This window comes from Furipterus horrens, unplaced genomic scaffold, assembly GCF_987537825.1.
Source record: "Furipterus horrens unplaced genomic scaffold, mFurHor1.1.pri manual_scaffold_6, whole genome shotgun sequence".
NCBI lineage: Eukaryota > Metazoa > Chordata > Mammalia > Chiroptera > Furipteridae > Furipterus > Furipterus horrens.
The window spans coordinates 182352692-182370666 of record NW_028327176.1 but is presented as its reverse complement, the minus strand read 5'-3'; the positions used below and the strand labels follow the sequence as shown (position 1 = coordinate 182370666).

The following is a 17975-nucleotide window of genomic DNA, read 5'->3' as shown; positions in this document are numbered from 1 at the left end:
TTCCGTGAGATGGCGAAAGCCGTCACATTCACAGCAGCAGGAAATAGAATGGTGGTTAGAGGGAAGGGGAGTTACATTTAACAGGTACAGAGTTCAGTTCTGCAAGATGAAAAGAGTTCTGGAGATTGGCTGTACAACATGGCGAATGTACTAATGTCACTGAACTGTACATTTAAAAATGGTTAAGATGCTAAATTCTGTTGTATGTATTTACCATAATGTTAAAAAAAAACAAAACAAGAAGATTGCCTGAGGCTGAGGGAAGGGGAATGAAGAGTTATTGTTTCATGGGTACCCCTAGTTTCAGTCTGGGGTGATGCCAAAGTTCTGAAGATGGATGGTGGTGATAGCTGGACAACAATGTAAAAATACCTGATGACATTGAACTATACACACTTCAAATGGTTAAAATGATACATTTTATGCATGTTTTACCACAATTAAAAAACAGATTAAAAAAAGTCCATGTGCGCGCTGCTTTACAGAACAATGCTCTCCCCCATAAGGGGCAGAGAAGTCTTAGTGGGCACAGGAGAAATCGAAAACATAAATGACCAGAAAACAGTTAACTACTGAGTTATGTAGGCTGACAGGCAACACATCAACTCAATCAGCCTTTTCCTTTTCTGTGTGTTACAGAGCAGGGCTGCTTTCACACACACACACACACACACACACACACACACACACACACTTAGACCCTGTCACCTGACCTGGGTAAATCCTTCCAAATGATTAGTTTCACAAGGTGCGAGCAACATCTATACTTTGGAAGAAATTTCTGGCCATGGAAAACTTCTCCCAACTGAATGTTGGTTGATTTAGAACATAATTTCCTGAATTCTATAATTTTCTACCCACTCAGTATAATTGAATATTCAAGATGGCACATACCCAAAGGTAGCATGATTCTAGCCCGACTGAGCAGGACCTGTTTTAGCAAATCTTCAACAGATTTTTGCCCATGGGCAGACTTTGAAATATATTAGCAGTTCTTAGCAGACTAGTAATAATAGCTACTCAATCACAAAAATTAACTGAAGGTTCTGAATTGTCTTTTCAGTAAAACAATCAAAATGTTGCCTTACAAGAAAAGGTTGATAGAATGGGAAGGGACTTTCTAGTTGCAGGCATTTAAACATGTGCTTGATCACTCAAAAGAAATGAATGTACTCAGTTATGTCTGTGAAAAGTACACTTTCTACTCTTCCCACGTCATTTACATTGTAAGTCGATCCTTTCCTTTAATACTATGTCTAACCAAATCTGCAAGTGTAGGTGGAAAATATTATTCTATTTTTAACATCAGAAACACAAATAGTCACCTATAAAATCTTCTTGGCAAACTAAGAGTTTCATAGACACCAAATGCTATAGTTGGTGCAAGAATGTTTGATCAAATTGTGAAAATCCTTTTGGTAAAAGAAAAAATTTCTAACTATTTGCATTTTTAAGCAATCATGTTTGTTGGTCCAAGATTAGGGTAAAAGTTTTATTTGTTAGTTTTCAAAACTATGAATAAACTATCAAACTCCTAAGAAAGCCTGAAATTCTTTTAACACATTTTTTCTTATAAGGTGGAAATAAAAATGCAGTAAGAATATTTTTTATTGTCTTTATTAGTCTTATTTAACATAAACAGAGAACCATGTTTTTTAATAACCAGTCTAGTATTCTTCAATCTTCCAGTCTGAGCAAAGGGAAGAGGGGAATAGTAAGACTTATTTGTAATTAGTCATAATACCTTGAAAGAATAAGTATGGTCAGTGATTCTTTAACACTTGTTTAGAAAAGATGAATTTGTTCCCACATGATTAATATGTTAGGGAACAATCTGTACTTATTTCAAATTTCCTAATTTTGCCTTTGCTTCTCAGCAAAATTTCATCCATGAGAAACACTAGGTGAACACAGAAAAGCATCCCCAGTTCCAGAGAGTAGCATAGAAATACACAGACACAGACAGACACACAGACAAGCACACACCCTCTTCCCTCAACTGCTTACCAGCTACTCAGTCCACCTGTGTGCGTTATGAGCCACACCCACCCACGTGAGGTGTAACAGGTTGGCCTCGACATCAGGTAACCCTATTTCATAATAACTCATAAGCTGCAACCCTGCAGATGGCCTGCTCTCTAATTTTTCTTTTTCCTCTGCAGATGGCCTGCTCTCTAATTTTTCTTTTTCCTCTTAATCTGTTTCGTATTTTCCCCTCTCTGTTCTCTGTTCCTTCTCCTCTTTATTGGTCTGTTTTCTCACGTTTTCTCTTGCTCCCTTCTGCTCTTTTCCTCTCACACAGAGGTTGGCAGGTATGGGAACCATGTGGCTTCCACAAGTTCAGGTGTTTCTTGGTGAAGCGTCCTATTTACCACAGTATATATGCATTTCTTGACATTTAACATGTATAAAGCTGCCTCCATTTTTGTTAGATTCCTATCTTTTTCATAAATGTGTCACTGATGACGTTTTCGAGTGCTGCGCTCAGCACCCATTTATCCCATTGGCCTTATTTTCCCCGCGGGATTTTGTACAGTGAGTGACTTTCAGGAACACACAGGTCATGTCACATTACAGCAGAACCTACTATAGGCACTTTGAACTCATTCAGTTCTTTCCTTGTATCATCTGTCCTCTCTCTGCCTTGAGTCTCAGACATTTGATTCAGGTGTTAAAAACAGTCCTTATCTATAAACAATTGTCAGATCAACCAATTCTTGCAATTTGGGAAGCGTCCCCTACAAAGCCTGACTTGGGCCATCTGGTAACCTGGGCATCCTTTGACAGACCTCAGCTATTCATCCCTGCTCCAAGTTTCAAGAACAAAGTCTAAGTCAGGGTTGTAAGGAATTCAAGGGTGAGTTCTCCGCCGTGATCTAGTATTCCATGGGGAGACACCGAAGATTGTCACTGCATCCATAATTATTATATGAGTTGATTATCTTTACACTATCGCTACAAAGTTCTTAATAATTTGAAAACTGTACTACAGGTTAAGGTTAAGAACATATAGTTGACCCCACAAGGTTGAAAATCTGAGTATAACTCATGACTCTCCAAAAACTTAACTACACCAGTTATCCCACTGTATCAAGGGGGATTGCTGTCAGGATCCCCCCCCATCATGGGTACCAAAATCCATGGATGCTCAAGTTCCCTACATAAAATAGTGTAGATCGATGCATAGGGTTGGCCCTCCCCATCCACGGACTTCCAACTGCAGAGCAAAAGCAGTGCAGATATTTACTGAAAACAATCCACATCTAAGTGGACTCGTGCAGTTCAAATTCCTGTTATTCAAGGGTCAGCTGTAAATAAACTACTACTTATGAATGGTAAGTGTATTTTCTACAAGTTCACCTCTGAAAAGCTGCAAGTTGACTTCGACTTCTTATGAAGCACATCCATAATGATGTCAGTTGATCTGGGGAGTACAAAGCTGAAGAATGCATCAAAACAATTTTCATACTTTGCTTTTTCATTGTTTATTTTTCCCTTCAAGTGTCCATAATTCTCATTTTGGCTTCTCAGAATGACCACAGAAATGAGTTTTTAAAATGGGCAGGGCAGTAAAAAGGAGGACATACAATTGCCTCACAAACTTTATCAATGTGGCAATAAACTCACAGCTTCCAAGCATCATTCTTTTAAGTGGCAGCTTTACTCTGTTGTCCTCATTGATTCCCGTCCACTCACAGAATTTCCAGAACACGAGCAAGGTAAGCAAGATCCCTGCCTTTAAACTATACCAGACCCAGCAGCCCTCTTTTTAAACAGAAATACTACCTGGTCCCCGATAATTCCAGAGAACCCTATTGGCAGGTCAAGTGGATAGGAATGAATAGGAAAACTAAAGGGGGGAAGTAATTAGGAGCAATGGGGGAAGGGGTGGGTAAAGGAGGGGTGATGGAGACATGTAAGACAGGACAGAGAAGCAAACGAAGATGCATTGGTCTGAATCTAAATGAAGAATTCCATTAAAAATATTCTACAAGGTTATTTAGTAGACAGAGTAACTATAATCTCAGCAGTAAGCATCATCAAAATCTTTCTTGCTTTTTTCTTTATGTATTTCTATTTTTAGTGATGTGATGGTGTAGGTTTTACAATGAGGATGTTTCAATTACAGCTGACCCCTGAACAACATCGGGATTAGGGGCGCCAACCTCCCTGCAGTGAAAATCCAACTTAAAAGATGGCCCTCACATCCGCAGATTCCCAGTTGAGGATCAAAAATACTGTTTTCGATACGAGGTTGGTTGAATCCATGGATGGAAACCCTGAGGGTATGGGGGTTGGCTGTATATTTATTGAAAAAAGTCCATGTACGGGTGGACCCACGCAGTTCAAACCTGTGCTGTTCCAGGGTAAACTGTATATATAATGCATCGTAGAGATTGCAGTTCACAAAAACATGTCCTACCTTCTTTGGGCACGCAGCTAGACCACCTACATCTCCCAGCCTTCCCGGGAGTTTGGCGTGGCCAGCTGACTGGATTCTCACCCATGGAATGAGAAGGTCTGTCTCAGAAACCTGCCAAATGCATGTCTGCATGTCCTCCCGCCCTTCTAGTTTACTGAGATGGTGCAGACCACCCCAACCTCGGAAGCCATGTGCTGCAGATGACAAAGCCTCTCCAGTGTGGGCTCTTGCTGCATGAGGAGCACCATGCCCACTAAGCAGAACACTCACACTTGGCTGGGACAAGAGAACAAAATGAACTCCTGCTGTATAAATCACTACACTTAGGTCCATTTCCTGGCTGGTTTGGCTCAGTGGATTGAGCGTCGGCCTGCGAGCTAAGTGTCGCTGGTTCGATCTTCTAGTCAGGGCACATCAGAGAAGGAAAACTCTGACTCCAAAAAACCTCCGCTGCCTTGCGGCATACCTCTTCAGGGGAAATGCTAAGGGAGTAAACCCCGACAGAAAATCCGGAGCCGGAGTCCCTAAGGCGGTTTGACGTTGTAGTCAACACCGGCAACTCCTGCGGTGCACCTGAAACCAAACTGTATTGACTCCGTCTTTCCCTTGGACCCTTCAGCTGCGAAAAGAGGGGTGGTCTGCTGCATGGGCAACAGCAGACCCTCCATATCACCCTGCCCAGGCTCTGTAGCTTCAGCTTCACCGGAGAGGACACTCCAGCGTCATCGCAAGATGTCGATTCAACACGGGAGGAGACAGATACCGTGTCACTCCCGAGTCGGACTGCACAGCCATTCTCGGCAGTGCAGATAGACTCTTAAGAAGCTACACTATCGTCTCTCGAGACGGACGGCTGCCGACGACGACGACTTAGGTCCATTTGTTACTGTGGGTTATGTTAGCCTACCCTTATACACGATGTTTCCCAAGTCTTCATAGCAATGGGTCTCAACTGGAGGCAACTGTGCCCCTCAAGGGATTATTTGGCAAAGTCTATAGACATTTTTGGTTGTCATGTGTGGGGATGGTGGTGGTTCTATTGGCATCTAGACTTTGGGATCAGGTTTGTTGCTAAACATCCTACAATGCACATACCTATCCCCCACAACCAAGAATTATTCAATCCAAAACATGTACGGTGCTGCTGCTTTAAAACCCTGCTTCATAGAGCCAAGAGTTTTGGAAGACGACCAGAATCTTTGAATACTTTGCTGGACTCTTAGAGATTTGTGATAACAGTGTGGACTAGTGGTAAGACCCATGGTCTTTGACTAAAATCTGTTTCACTCCCAGCTCTTCCACTAACCATTATGTAACCTACGACAAGTTAATTTACCCTCTGTGCATTCGATATTCTTGTGCTGAAATAGGAAAATTATAATAGTACCCACAGGCTGGGGCTGGGAGTGAGGATTTAAGAGCTTAATCCAGTGTGTGACATATGGTAAATACTCAAATAACAGTGGCTGTTAATATTATGATATTTTGTGCTTTTGTTGTTATTAAGGCACAATTCTAGAAAATGTATAAGTGGTAGCTGTGCAGTGTATTTATAGCTGTTGGAATCCATGAGTGATGCAAGTCACACAGCTTAAGATGCCACATTGGTTACACTCACTGTCCCCAAGCTTGCAAGAGAATCTGACCTCTGTAGGTACTTTTAAAAACTTTCCTTAGTTTTGACTCAAAGACTGGTCCATACATTAAGATTTGGCTGTAAAAAACTTTGTGTAGTTGGATAACCCAAACTGCCATGAGTCATTAAATACACGTGAATTCTCCTGAGCAGCCAACAGCTACTTCGGCACAGCAACGTGGCCAACCTTAACTCACTGGCTCTCACTAAATGCTGTACATCTTGAAGTATTTTCATTGCTCGTTGGCATCAGTCAGAAGACATTAACAGATTCAAACTGGGCAAGCCCATTAGGCATGGGGAGAGGTAAAAGGCCCAGCCCCTGCCCTCCCTCCCACATGCGACTGCAAAGAGTACAAGAGAATGACACTCAAAACCACTGTGTTCCCACCTTCTAAGGTTTTGTCATTGCTGGGGGGCAAGAGATGGGAGTGAGACAGGATGGAGAGGAAGGGGGCACAACACCAGCAACACCAGCAACAGCAGCAAGAGCAACAGAAGCAACAGCAACAGCAACAGAAGCAACAGCAACAGCAGCAAGAGCAACAGAAGCAACAGCAACAGCAGCAACAGCAACAGAAGCAACAGCAACAACAGCGACAGCAATAGCAGCAACAGCAACAACAGCGACAGCAATAGCAGCAACAGCAACAGAAGCAACAGCAACAACAGCGACAGCAATAGCAGCAACAGAAGAAACAGCAACAGCAGCAACAGCAACAGCAGCAACAGCAATAGCAGCAACAGCAGCAACAACAGCAACAGCAACAGCAGCAACAGCAGCAACAGCAGCAACAGCAATAGCAGCAACAGCAACAAAGGGACAGGAAGATGAATAGTCAGTGTGATCTGAGGATTATAATAGCGATGAGATGTGCTATCTGAGGAACGGTTTCTACACGGCATAAAACTATTTAACAGTGTTGCTTCTACATATTATAGATCTTAAATGGTTTTAAGAAAGATCTCATTCATCCATTATGATAAAAAGCCTTAGAGGGAAAAACAAATAGAGACATTCAAATAAAAGTGCTCAGATGCCACCTAAAGAAAAAGTACATTAAATTGTGCCAAGTACCACAGTGTAAGTTCTATAGAAAATCCACCCACATAACAAGCCTTCCTTAAAAACGATCCCTGCCAAGTCCTACACTCTTGCATTGAACACATATTTTCCTCAGCGTTCAAGAACTTTAGTCTCCATGAACTTCATAAAAAGTGTCAGTCTAATAAATACTGTTTAACCTGGAGGGCAAGTACTGAGTGAGGACATCTGCACGATAATACAGTCTATGACAAGTCACCTACTCTCAACAGCCTTCTCCCTTGTTTCAAAACATTCTCCTCCTGTCAAGTGTCCTAAGCAGTGACGGCTGGTCCAGGGAAGGCCCCCACAGAATCAGTCCTTTATAGCTAAGGGAGGGAGTGGCAGGGAGAGGAACTGCCCCTTCCACCCCCAACGAGCTTGTCTCCAACAGGATCAATATAAAGCCAGGCTTCATCAGAAACCACATCAAATCCACAGCGCTGTCCTTGAGGGAGTGATGGCCTGGGACAAAAGCCAACTCAGATTCCATTCCATCCAAGTCTTAGGCACCTTGTGAGCCTAAGAGCTAAGTCTCTAGGCATAAAGTGGTCAAGTCATGGCACAGACTCCCAAGGCTTCCTTTTTCATTCTGCACAAATACAGGAGGGGGCTTGCTTGCCAGCATGCGCGAGCTCCCCTTCCAAAGAACAGGATACCTCCACATGAACAGCAGCCTCTTCTCCAAGCTCTGGCGATGGGCAGAATAGTTTTCAATGTGTTTCACGTCACCGTGTGAAAAGCATCTCTCTCTCTTCCACCCACCCCTACACGGCCTATACCATCACGCAATAAACGAAGAGTACGTGTAGACTAGTAAACGTAAGAGTCAAGGGGGAAGGAGAAGGTCAGAGATCGCTGGTCTCATCCTGGGTCAGCTACAGCTTTTGAACAGTGCTGCATGCTTTCAACAAAGATATGCTTAAGGCTTCGGCGCTTTACATTTTAAACATTACGGCTATAATACTCAATTCTTAGCTTTTTAACGCACTGTATGGATAAAGGCACTTGAAAAGGATTTTAGCTCTCTAGAAATGATAGAAAAAAATAAACATATGTCACAAATATTTTAGTTTACCCACTTTTTGCATAATACACATGTCCTCAACATCTGCAAGCTGAATTAATTCAGCATCTCTGTAGTTCAAAGATGGCATTTTGTAGTAGCGATATAACTTCTAATTACACAGCATTATGTAATGTGAACTATTTAAAAACTTTCCTAAAAGGTTAAAAAAAGGCCATGACCTATATCCAGGACCCAGTCTTATAAGGCTCTGAAAGGCTCTTTTATAGATCATTTAGAAAGCTTAAAGTAACCCACGGGAGTCCCTCCTCAGTCATTAAAGTCAATAAAGAGACCCTTATTTTCTACTTTCCAAGTATGGATTTCTCTGTCTCCACAAATTACATCACTGGCTATTTTATATTTCTGACTTTTAAAGTCTGATTTCTATTTATTGTCTAATTTTGTGTGTGAATGTTATGAGGAGCCATATATAGAAATGGAAACAACGGCCCTGTTGTTCCTTTGATTAGTTTCTTTTTTTAATCCTCACTAGAGAGAGAGGGAGGGAGAGAGAGAAACATCGATGTGAGAGATAAACATCAATTGGTTACTTCCTGTATGTGCCCAGACGAGGGATCGAACCCTCAACCCTTCCTTTATGGGACAATGCTCCAACCAGCTGAGCGGTACCATCCAGGGCTCCATTGTTCCTTTGAATAGGGGTGATAGTCAAGACCTCACCTCTCCCTCTATCTTTCAAACATCAAGTGTGTGAAAGCAATTGACTTGGATGTTGGGCAAAGGAGCAGAAGATGGAGTAATAATGATGGGGGCAGGGCAGAGCGAAGGGTCTCAGGGAGTAATTCAAGGAATGAAGAGCAACGGAAATAAGAAAGATAATATTTTTACTTAAAGTTTTAGCAAGCATTAGGAATTCATTTCTGAATCCTTAAATGGCATGTGAAAGGAAAAATATCTATACATTTGGTATTATTTTAATACAATGTCTCTACATATGGGAAAGAAAGGTTTTCTTCACATATGTAACCAACTCCTGAGAATCCTATGGCCTAAATAACGTTGGGAGGACTCTGCTCAGAAATAAGTAACTGATGATATTGAACATGTCAAATCATGTTGTGTTAATGTCTCTTAAATCACTACGTATTTCCATCATCTTTTACAACAATGTTCCTGTTTATAAACCCTAAAAACCAAACCTAAACCTGAGCTGTGAGGATTATATATGGACATGGTATACAGATCAAACGTACTACTTACGGGGGAAATTAAACCAAGAATTACTGTTGAAGGATATTAGTTAGATGGGATTTAATAAAGCAGAGTACAGAAAGGCGGAACTGCACCACTGCGTAAATGAACAGTGACTTACCAGTTACCACTATAAACGATTAGACTATTTTTTTCTCCCAGAAAGAGTCAACTCACAAGCTTGGCCCTGCGGTCTTTGTGAGAGCTTATCATAGTGAGGTGTTAATGAGTAGCCCTTTCCCTAATTTAAAATTCTGTATTGGTAAAATCGAGGATATTAGAGGAGGCTGGCTACAGAATTGTAAAAACTGGTTACACACAGATCAAGGAAAACAGATTTTGAAGGAATTGGCACTTTGTATTTAAAAAAATATCTGTTACAATGGTCTTTACTGGGTAGAGTTGCTGCAAGTGGGAAAATACAGTGACCTCACTTAACTCGTTGGTAGGTTTGGTGACTTCAAGTGAAACTGTATAACGAGGTCCATCTTACCAGAGGCTAATTGATACAAACAAGAGTTGAGTTCCTAAGGCATCTCATCAATGTTATAGTGAAACGCTGAAGGAAATGATGTTATTCCAGGACCTGCTGTAACTGGTTACTCTTAATAAAGGAAAGAACTAGATAAAATGACTCTAACCGTTGTTAAAATTTCAATCTTGAGAAACAGAGGTGGTCACAGAGCAAAAGTATGTGAAGAAGAGGCTGCAACAGCTCACCCATGATCTGAAGAGATTCTGAGTTTTTCTAGGTGGAAAGGGTGGATGACTAAAAGCATCCAGAGACTTCTGGAACAAAGCAGCATCTACTTCTTCCTATCTGGGCGCCTCCCTCTATGTTTGGGACATTTTCCCCCAACTTCCCTCCCTCTCAACACCCTTCTTCCTCATCTTTCCTCTTCCACCTCAAATTTTCAGTGGATTTATTAGAAATAATCCACCTGCATTCAAAACAATAGTGTTGGAATCACCTGTTTAAATGTTCTCCTAATTAAATTTCTGCTGTAGTGAATTGGCTCATCTGATTATTTTTTTGAAAGACCTTAGGTAAGAGAGTATAGTTACTCTCAATTAGCAAATTCAAAGGAGGCTGGTGATGATGATAATTTCTATTTATTAATTGCTTACCATGTGTTAGGCACTGTTGTAAGACCTTCTCTTTCCTTTTAAGTTTTTGCTAATCTATTTTATTTTAAAAATTTTAAAAAAATGATTTATTTTTACAGAGAGGGGAAGGGAGAGAAACATCAGTGTGTGGTTGCCTCTTGTATGGCCCCAACAGGGAACCTGGCCCACAACCCAGGCATGTGCCCTGACTGGGAAACGAACCAGTGACCCTGTCGTTTGCAGGGTTGGCATTCAATCCACTGAGCCACACCAGACAGGGCAGAACTTTTCTTTTATATCTATATATACTTAATTTTTCAATTACAGTTGACATATCATTATATGAGTTTCAGGTGTACACCTCAGTGATATTACATAACTTACTAAGTGATCATCCTGATAAATCTCACATTCATCTGACTATAAGAGCTTTTAATAGATTATCTAATTTCCATAATAACAACCCCATGAGGCAGGTACTATTTATTAGTCTCGCTTTACAGTTGATGAAATGTAGGCACAAATTACACTCTAATACAGTGGTCAGCATACTATGGTCCTTGGGTCAAACCGGGCCGTCAAGTTTTGCTGGCACTTCCATGCCCACTCATTGACATCGTGGCTGCGGCTGTCTTTGAGCTGCAATGGCAGAGATGAGCCGTGTGACAGCCCACAGGGCCCAGAAAACCTAAGATATTTACAATCTGGCTCTTTATAGAAAATGCCCACCAACCCCTCATGTAAAACATAATTCATTCATGGATAAAGAAAAAAAATAAAAAATGGCAAGAGCATTTGGATAGCCCGAAATAATAGTTTTACTGAAACTTTCTTAGCAAATATTCTGTGTTGATTGCCATTTCTTTTTATCACCAAAAATGATTTATTTGGGAAAAAGACAGGATTGCAATCTGGAACCTGCAGACGTCGCAACCTACATGCAAGTTCTCTTGATCTGTTTTCTTTCATTCATATTTTACCTTATTTCTTCTCACCCGAGATGTATCAAGCAGCCCAGAAAAGGTGAGAGTGTCCATAGAATACCGGTTCAGTAACTAAAGGCTCCTCTCTCAGTAGAGCGAGTTTTGATTAGGTGGAAAAGTTTCCAAGAAAGAAAGAAAAAGGATCAACCGAGAAAGCTTTGACAACCATAAATTTCCTAAGAGGCTGTAAAACTTTGGCAGTTTCACAGGTATTTCTTCTCAAGTACAAATGACATCATTGTTGAAATTAAAAAACAATTGGCCTGGCTTATTCAACATTTGGTATCACATATTGTTTTGGTTGAGCATCAATTGATTTTTCTATTTTTACTGGGAAGTTATGTCATAACTATTTTTAGTAGGCAGTGTCTGGTTCTATTATTTGTGGAACTCAACACACAATCATGCTTTAGATTTTTTTCCTAAAGCAATAAGAATATATATATTTGGTGGAGAATATTCTCATCAGCAAGTGTTCTATTATACTCTGAGACATTTTAGGTTAAAAGTCTAAAACAGGAAGTAGGCACTAACAGATGAAAGGATTTGGTATATTACTGGGCAACAAAGTGAGTATAGCTTTATAATATATAAATATGCCTTTGAAATAATAATATTTTAATCATTAATTGAGAATGAGTAATTCTTAATCCTTAATAAACCTACTAAAAATCAAAGTCAAATTAATAATTGAATTTCCAGAGTATGAAAGGTGGCACATAAGCTAAGCTCATTTTGCACAGAGTCAAATAATTTATGCAAAATTGTTTACTATAAAAGTGAACAGAAATTCCCAAGACAAAGCCCACAGGTCTTCTCTACCCTTCGCCATGTTCTGCCAAATGCCAACTGATACAAAGGACAGCAGAGAACAGCAGTTCCCAAGCTTGTCAGCATATTACAGTCACCTGGGATCTTTCACAATCCCACCACCCAGACACACCCCAGGTCCATGAAATTATAGTCTCTGGATGTGGGACACAGGTTTCAGTATTTTTGGAAGCTGCCAGACACCAGCAGACTGTTGTGATTAAAGTGAAGATAGCCTGATGGGCTCAGTCCAGATACACCTGATGCCTGCAATTCAGGCCTGAAGTCCTACTCCAACCTCTGTCTACTCCACCATCTGCCGGGCACTCAGATCTTTGGTGTAGTTGTTAACCCAACGCGTTGGTGAACACGCTGGTATCATTATTCTTGCTCTTAACACATAATCAATTCATTAAAGCAAATATGAAGAGGATTCTAACATAATGAGTATGGCCCTAGGGTCTCTCTTACGTTATGATCTGTTTAAATGTTCACACCACTTCTACATCTTAGGAAACTACACATCCCCAACACCTGGCTTTGCTGTTTATTTAGCAAGCATATCTATCCTGAATGACAAACTTAAAAAAAAGTTTGCCTTACCTCGACGATGCTTTTTAAATCTTGCACGTAAGTCCTTTCAGTCTCCAAGATTTCCTGAACCACTCTATCCACGTAGAGGAGCTTGGGGCTGGTGGCCGATTCTGCACCTGTTTTGGTGGCCCCGTTGGTCTCCACCCTCCGCTGGCTCCGGGGCTGCCTGTTGCTGCCGAGGTCTGTGCTCTGTTGTCCGGCTAGGCTATCCCTTTGCAGCTCGCTGACGGAAAACGGCCTGGCTGGAATCAGCTCCAGTTTTATAGCCCCCGCTTCCTTATCCTGGGGAAACAAGCCCAAGTGGCTGTTTGAAACTAAGGTCATTCGGCTGCCAAAGGAACCATGGCTGTCCCGGGAAGAAGCCGAGGACGATGTGGAGCCAAAGCTGATCGGGCGGTCGCTGTCCGAGAGCTCCATGGTCTTCAGTTCTTGGAAACGGGAACACCTGGCTAGGGTCTTGGGCTCTGGATCTTCAGTGACAGCTAATGGCACTTCAAGGTGCAACTGGAGGACATCTAGATAAAAAAAAAAAAAAAAAAAAAAAAAACAAGGACAAGATAAGCAAGTATTTTACAATGATATTAAACAGAAAATTTAAAGGGAGTTAAAACCCACCCCAAGTATAGAATCAAAAACAAAGAGGCAGCAAGTTAGTTATAGAAGGATGTGCAAAGGAACTGTGGTGAGTTAAGAGTTTCTCCATCACCTGGGACCGTGCTAGAAATGCAATCTCAGAAACCATCCAGACCTACTGAATTTCAGTCTGCATTTTGACAGGAAGCCAGTGCCATCTGCACACTCATTAAGGTCTGAGAGGCGCTACAACCACTGCCTCAAAATGTGACCAACTGGGATGACGAACAGGTGCAGACTGGTACCAATTTTCTATACTAACAGCTGAGCGGTCAGGGCGTAAGGAATCCATAGCTTTAACAAGCTCCACAAGTGATTCTTATTGTCCTTAAAACGCCACCCTGTGTGACTACTATGCAGTCTGGGAAACACCGCTCTTCATTTTGGGTAACCCACCTTAATTCCACAAAATTTTAAGCCTCCATTCTGGAACCACTGCTACTTGACTTGACGGATGCTGACAATTTTACATTTTACTAGCAGACAGCATTAAAGGAAGTGTCGCATGGATAATATTTTTCTAATCCTGGGCAAGAAACACCCAAATATTAAGACCCGTCCCCCCTTTCAAACTTACCCTCTCACTACAACATGTCTAAGTCTCTGCTTGAAAGCTGACGCTGCATTTGTGGTGTATATGGCGTTACACTATTTCAGAGTATATTTGGTTCACAACACCACCCCCATGTAAAGTTAGATAATGTGACAGTGTAACCATATAATTAAGTAATTAATAAATATCAGCATTCCTTTATGAAAAAGCTAGGTATTTTTAAAGAAACGGGGCTGTCTGTGTTTGGAAGAGGGCATGGGAAGAGCACACTTGCGAAGTGAAAGGATCCCTTAATACCCACAGCATGGAAATCTTGGGTCCAGCAGGGCCCTGTATGAAATTTAACCTTTCAAAAGCTATTTCGGAGAAACACAAAGTTCCAAACTTCATTTGTAAGGCAGGATCAACATTTTTCCCCCCTGCTGAGTTCCAGGTTTATAGACACCAAATGCCTTGCAATAAACAGTGTAATTACTAAAAAAGTTAGCTTCATTTTGGTAGATTAGCTTACCACCAAAATCCATGTTTGTGGGGTTTGTTTAGAAAATCCGAAGAGGGAAACTTATGTTTGGAAGGTTCAAACAAGACAAACACAATAACAAGAATATAAATTAATGATCATTTTTCAAAAGGAATATGAATGGGGTTTGACTGTATAATAAATGTCATCAAACAGGTGGTACCAATATTTTTAGAGTAGAAAGAATCCATCAAGTCTACATCCTTCAACATCCTGACTTTTTCTAGAGAGCTTACATCTCTGGCAAATATGAGTGCCAACTTATAATGCAAATATTAAAATTGTTGAATCTAAAATAAAGGGACTAACTTGGGTCAACAAGGACAAATGGTGAGAAAGGCGTAGGAAATGAGTAATTGATCAGCATCACCACTGCCGCACGGTATACGTTTGCCGCAAATTTTCCCAAGCTTTTGCCACATTCTTTCTGCTTGCCCTGTAACAACTTTATGGCCCATAAAACACGGACCGGTTACAGTAGTTAAAATGCACTTGCCCTAAACAGCATGCTCGCACTTGAGTGTGGCAAAAATCCAAGAGGCAGCCAGGCACTGAGATACGCTTGCCGCGGAGGATGGTTGCCCACATTTGGGATTGGTGCTAAGAAAGTCGTGGGCAGTTCTAAGAAGGAGCAGACACAAGAAGGTTTTCTTCCCCTTGGCATCCACCCGAACCGTAACCATGAGGTTACCCCACTTTCATGACTGGGCACTAACTTGGAAAGTATGCAAGGATTCTTTAAGGTCCCAAGGGTCAAATGAGGCTATGTGTTAGGCCAAACTTAAGTTGGATATACTGTCTATGAAAGTTGGGGCACCTGGAACGCTCTCGATCAACCTCCTGCCATAGATCTGGATACACTGGTCTCCAGGGCAAGTTCTGGTTTCCTGACGAGATGAGACTCAATCTTTTCTCCAGTATAGAAAACTATACTTAATAGTTAATATAACTCTTGGCAAATGTTCATTATCAGGAATGGTGAAACAAAGAACACAACAGAGGCTCATTTTTTTAAACTTACTTTCACTCTGAGTTAGCCAGGCAATATTGGGACTAGGGAAGAAGGAGGAACAACAACAAAAAACATTGCCAGTGTTTATAGAGGAGTCCCTGTTGGGCTGCTGGGGATGACAGTGCCATTTACACTGTCAGAGGTAGGGCAACGTGGGATGTGAGACTCATGTCGACAGGGGATTGCTCCATGGATGAGGCAAACAGCCACATGCACTGGGCCTTGTTCCAAAGAGGCATCCACATGTTACAACACCAGGCCACACACCACCGATCCTTGAACCACACAGGTTTGAGCTGCATGGGTCCACTGATAACGCAGATACTTTGCAATAAATACCTATACTGTTTTTGATCGGGAGTCTGCAAATACAGAGGCACGACTGTATGCATTGATTTATACCATCTATTTTTTTTTAAGTGTAATTTTTTTCCTGTATTTTTAATATAATAATGGATTGCTCTATGGCATAGTTATATATATTTAAAATTATTTTACATTATATTTTATTGATTATGCTACTATAGTTGTCCTGATCTTATATAGAACACTTGAGCATCTGTGGATTTTAGTATCTGCGGGGGTCCTGGAAGCCATCCCCTTGCAGTTACTGAGGGACAACTTACTTTTGGGGGAGTTAAAGGTTACATGCAGATTTTCAACTGTGCTGGGGTGAGTTCCCCTAACCCACGAATTGTTTAAGGGTCAACAGTATCTAGGTCCCTGGACCAAGCAGCCTATTCTTTCAACTGCCAACCAGGCACTTTATAAAACAGAACATTTGATCTGTCTGATAGCTGTAGTATTTAGCCAAGCTTATCGCCACAAATTAAACACCTTCCAAAATGACCAATAACAGAAGTGAGACATTTAAAGCTAGGTTGTATAATGGCATATAATATGAGGCTGCATTTGCTAATGGACACCATTTTTCACGTTAATTCATTGCTTGGAAGATAATGATAGTTTTCTCACGTAAAGCAATATACCTCATAAAAACTGTCTAGTCTTGTTCTCATCTCCCTCGAAATAATGTAAGATTTCTATCCCGTCTGGCTTATTCTTCCTAACGCAATTCACCAGTTTTTAATATTTAATTCTAGAGCTGCACTGATCAACACAGCAGCCAGTAGCCACATGTGCCTATCAGGCAGTTGACATGCAACTAGTCTGAATTGCAAGGTGCTGTAAATGTAAAAAAGACACCAGATTTCAAAGAATTAGTATGCAACCAAGTATAAAATAACTCATCAATAATTTTTATATTAATTACATGTTGAAATGATATTTTGGAATAGCTGGTTAAATGATGTATCGCCTTAAAATTCTTTGTACTAGTTTCATTTTTTTTTTTAATGTGGCTACTAGAAAATTAGAAGTTATATATGTGGCTTGTATTATACTTTAGTTGGACAATGTTGATCTAGAAATATTCTAGATAATTCTATGATTCTGTAAGATTCAAATTTACTTCCTTATCAATCTTTGTTTAAATAATAGTGAATGGAACGGGGCATATATTTCAAAGTTTGTCCTTTCTTCAAGATCCATTCCTGAGTATGCAATATTGTTACGAACGGACAAAAAAAGAGTTGGGAGACAATTCCTGCGTACTGGACATGGCGGTAATTGATTTCCCGTGATAAACAAACACGAGCTACAAAACTGTAGAGCAGGAAAGCTTTTCCCTCTTCCTTGAGTGAAAGATGTTGGCTGGCTGTATTAACATTTGGGTAATTTGAGGCTTTGCTTTGCTTTCCTTTTGGTACCTTCTCTCTTTCTTACCAAATCCCACACACAGGGCTAATTACACAGCATCTTCTGTACACTTGCCAAACATTGCAAATGGCCCATGTCTGTGGGTGTTTTGACCGTGAATACCCTAAAGTAATCTGGTTCTCCCCACCTTGAGGATATTGGTCCATCTGACCCTTGGTAAACCTACAGATGTTGGTGGTGCAGGTAGAGGGGCCTTGGAGTCCTAACGATTCTCACGACTAGAAGTGCTATTAGCCTAAAAGCCATCACAATAAAATATTCCTTCTTGTGCCATTTTCAACTAAAAAAAAAAAAAAAAAAAAAAAGGCTACCCAGCTACCATGTACATAACACTTTCACACATTTCACTTCAGGACTGTTTCTCAGTGAAAGAGCTTTAATTCCTTGGCTTATCTTTGTTTGTTCTTCCAACTTCCATTACTTTAATTGCTCTCCTTTGGAATGGCACGGCCAGAACCTAAAGCAGCTCTTCTTGGCTCTAACTTGTCTCTTGGGCTGACTTAGGGTTGAGGCAGAACTTTCCATGGCCAGTAAAGTCCAAGCTGCCAGTGACCATGTTT

The 17975-nt window shown here is 40.9% G+C and overlaps 1 protein-coding gene across 2 annotated transcripts in view; it reads right to left on the bottom strand.

Moving 5' to 3' along the window:
* Positions 1-17975, bottom strand: part of PLEKHG1 (pleckstrin homology and RhoGEF domain containing G1) — a 128881-nt gene that overhangs the window by 73899 nt on the left and 37007 nt on the right. For both annotated transcript variants that reach the window (XM_090279976.1, XM_090279975.1), the window contains exon 2: positions 12928-13433. In XM_090279976.1, the coding sequence (XP_090136102.1) occupies positions 12928-13433 (506 nt within the window). The remainder of the gene's footprint in view (positions 1-12927; positions 13434-17975) is intronic.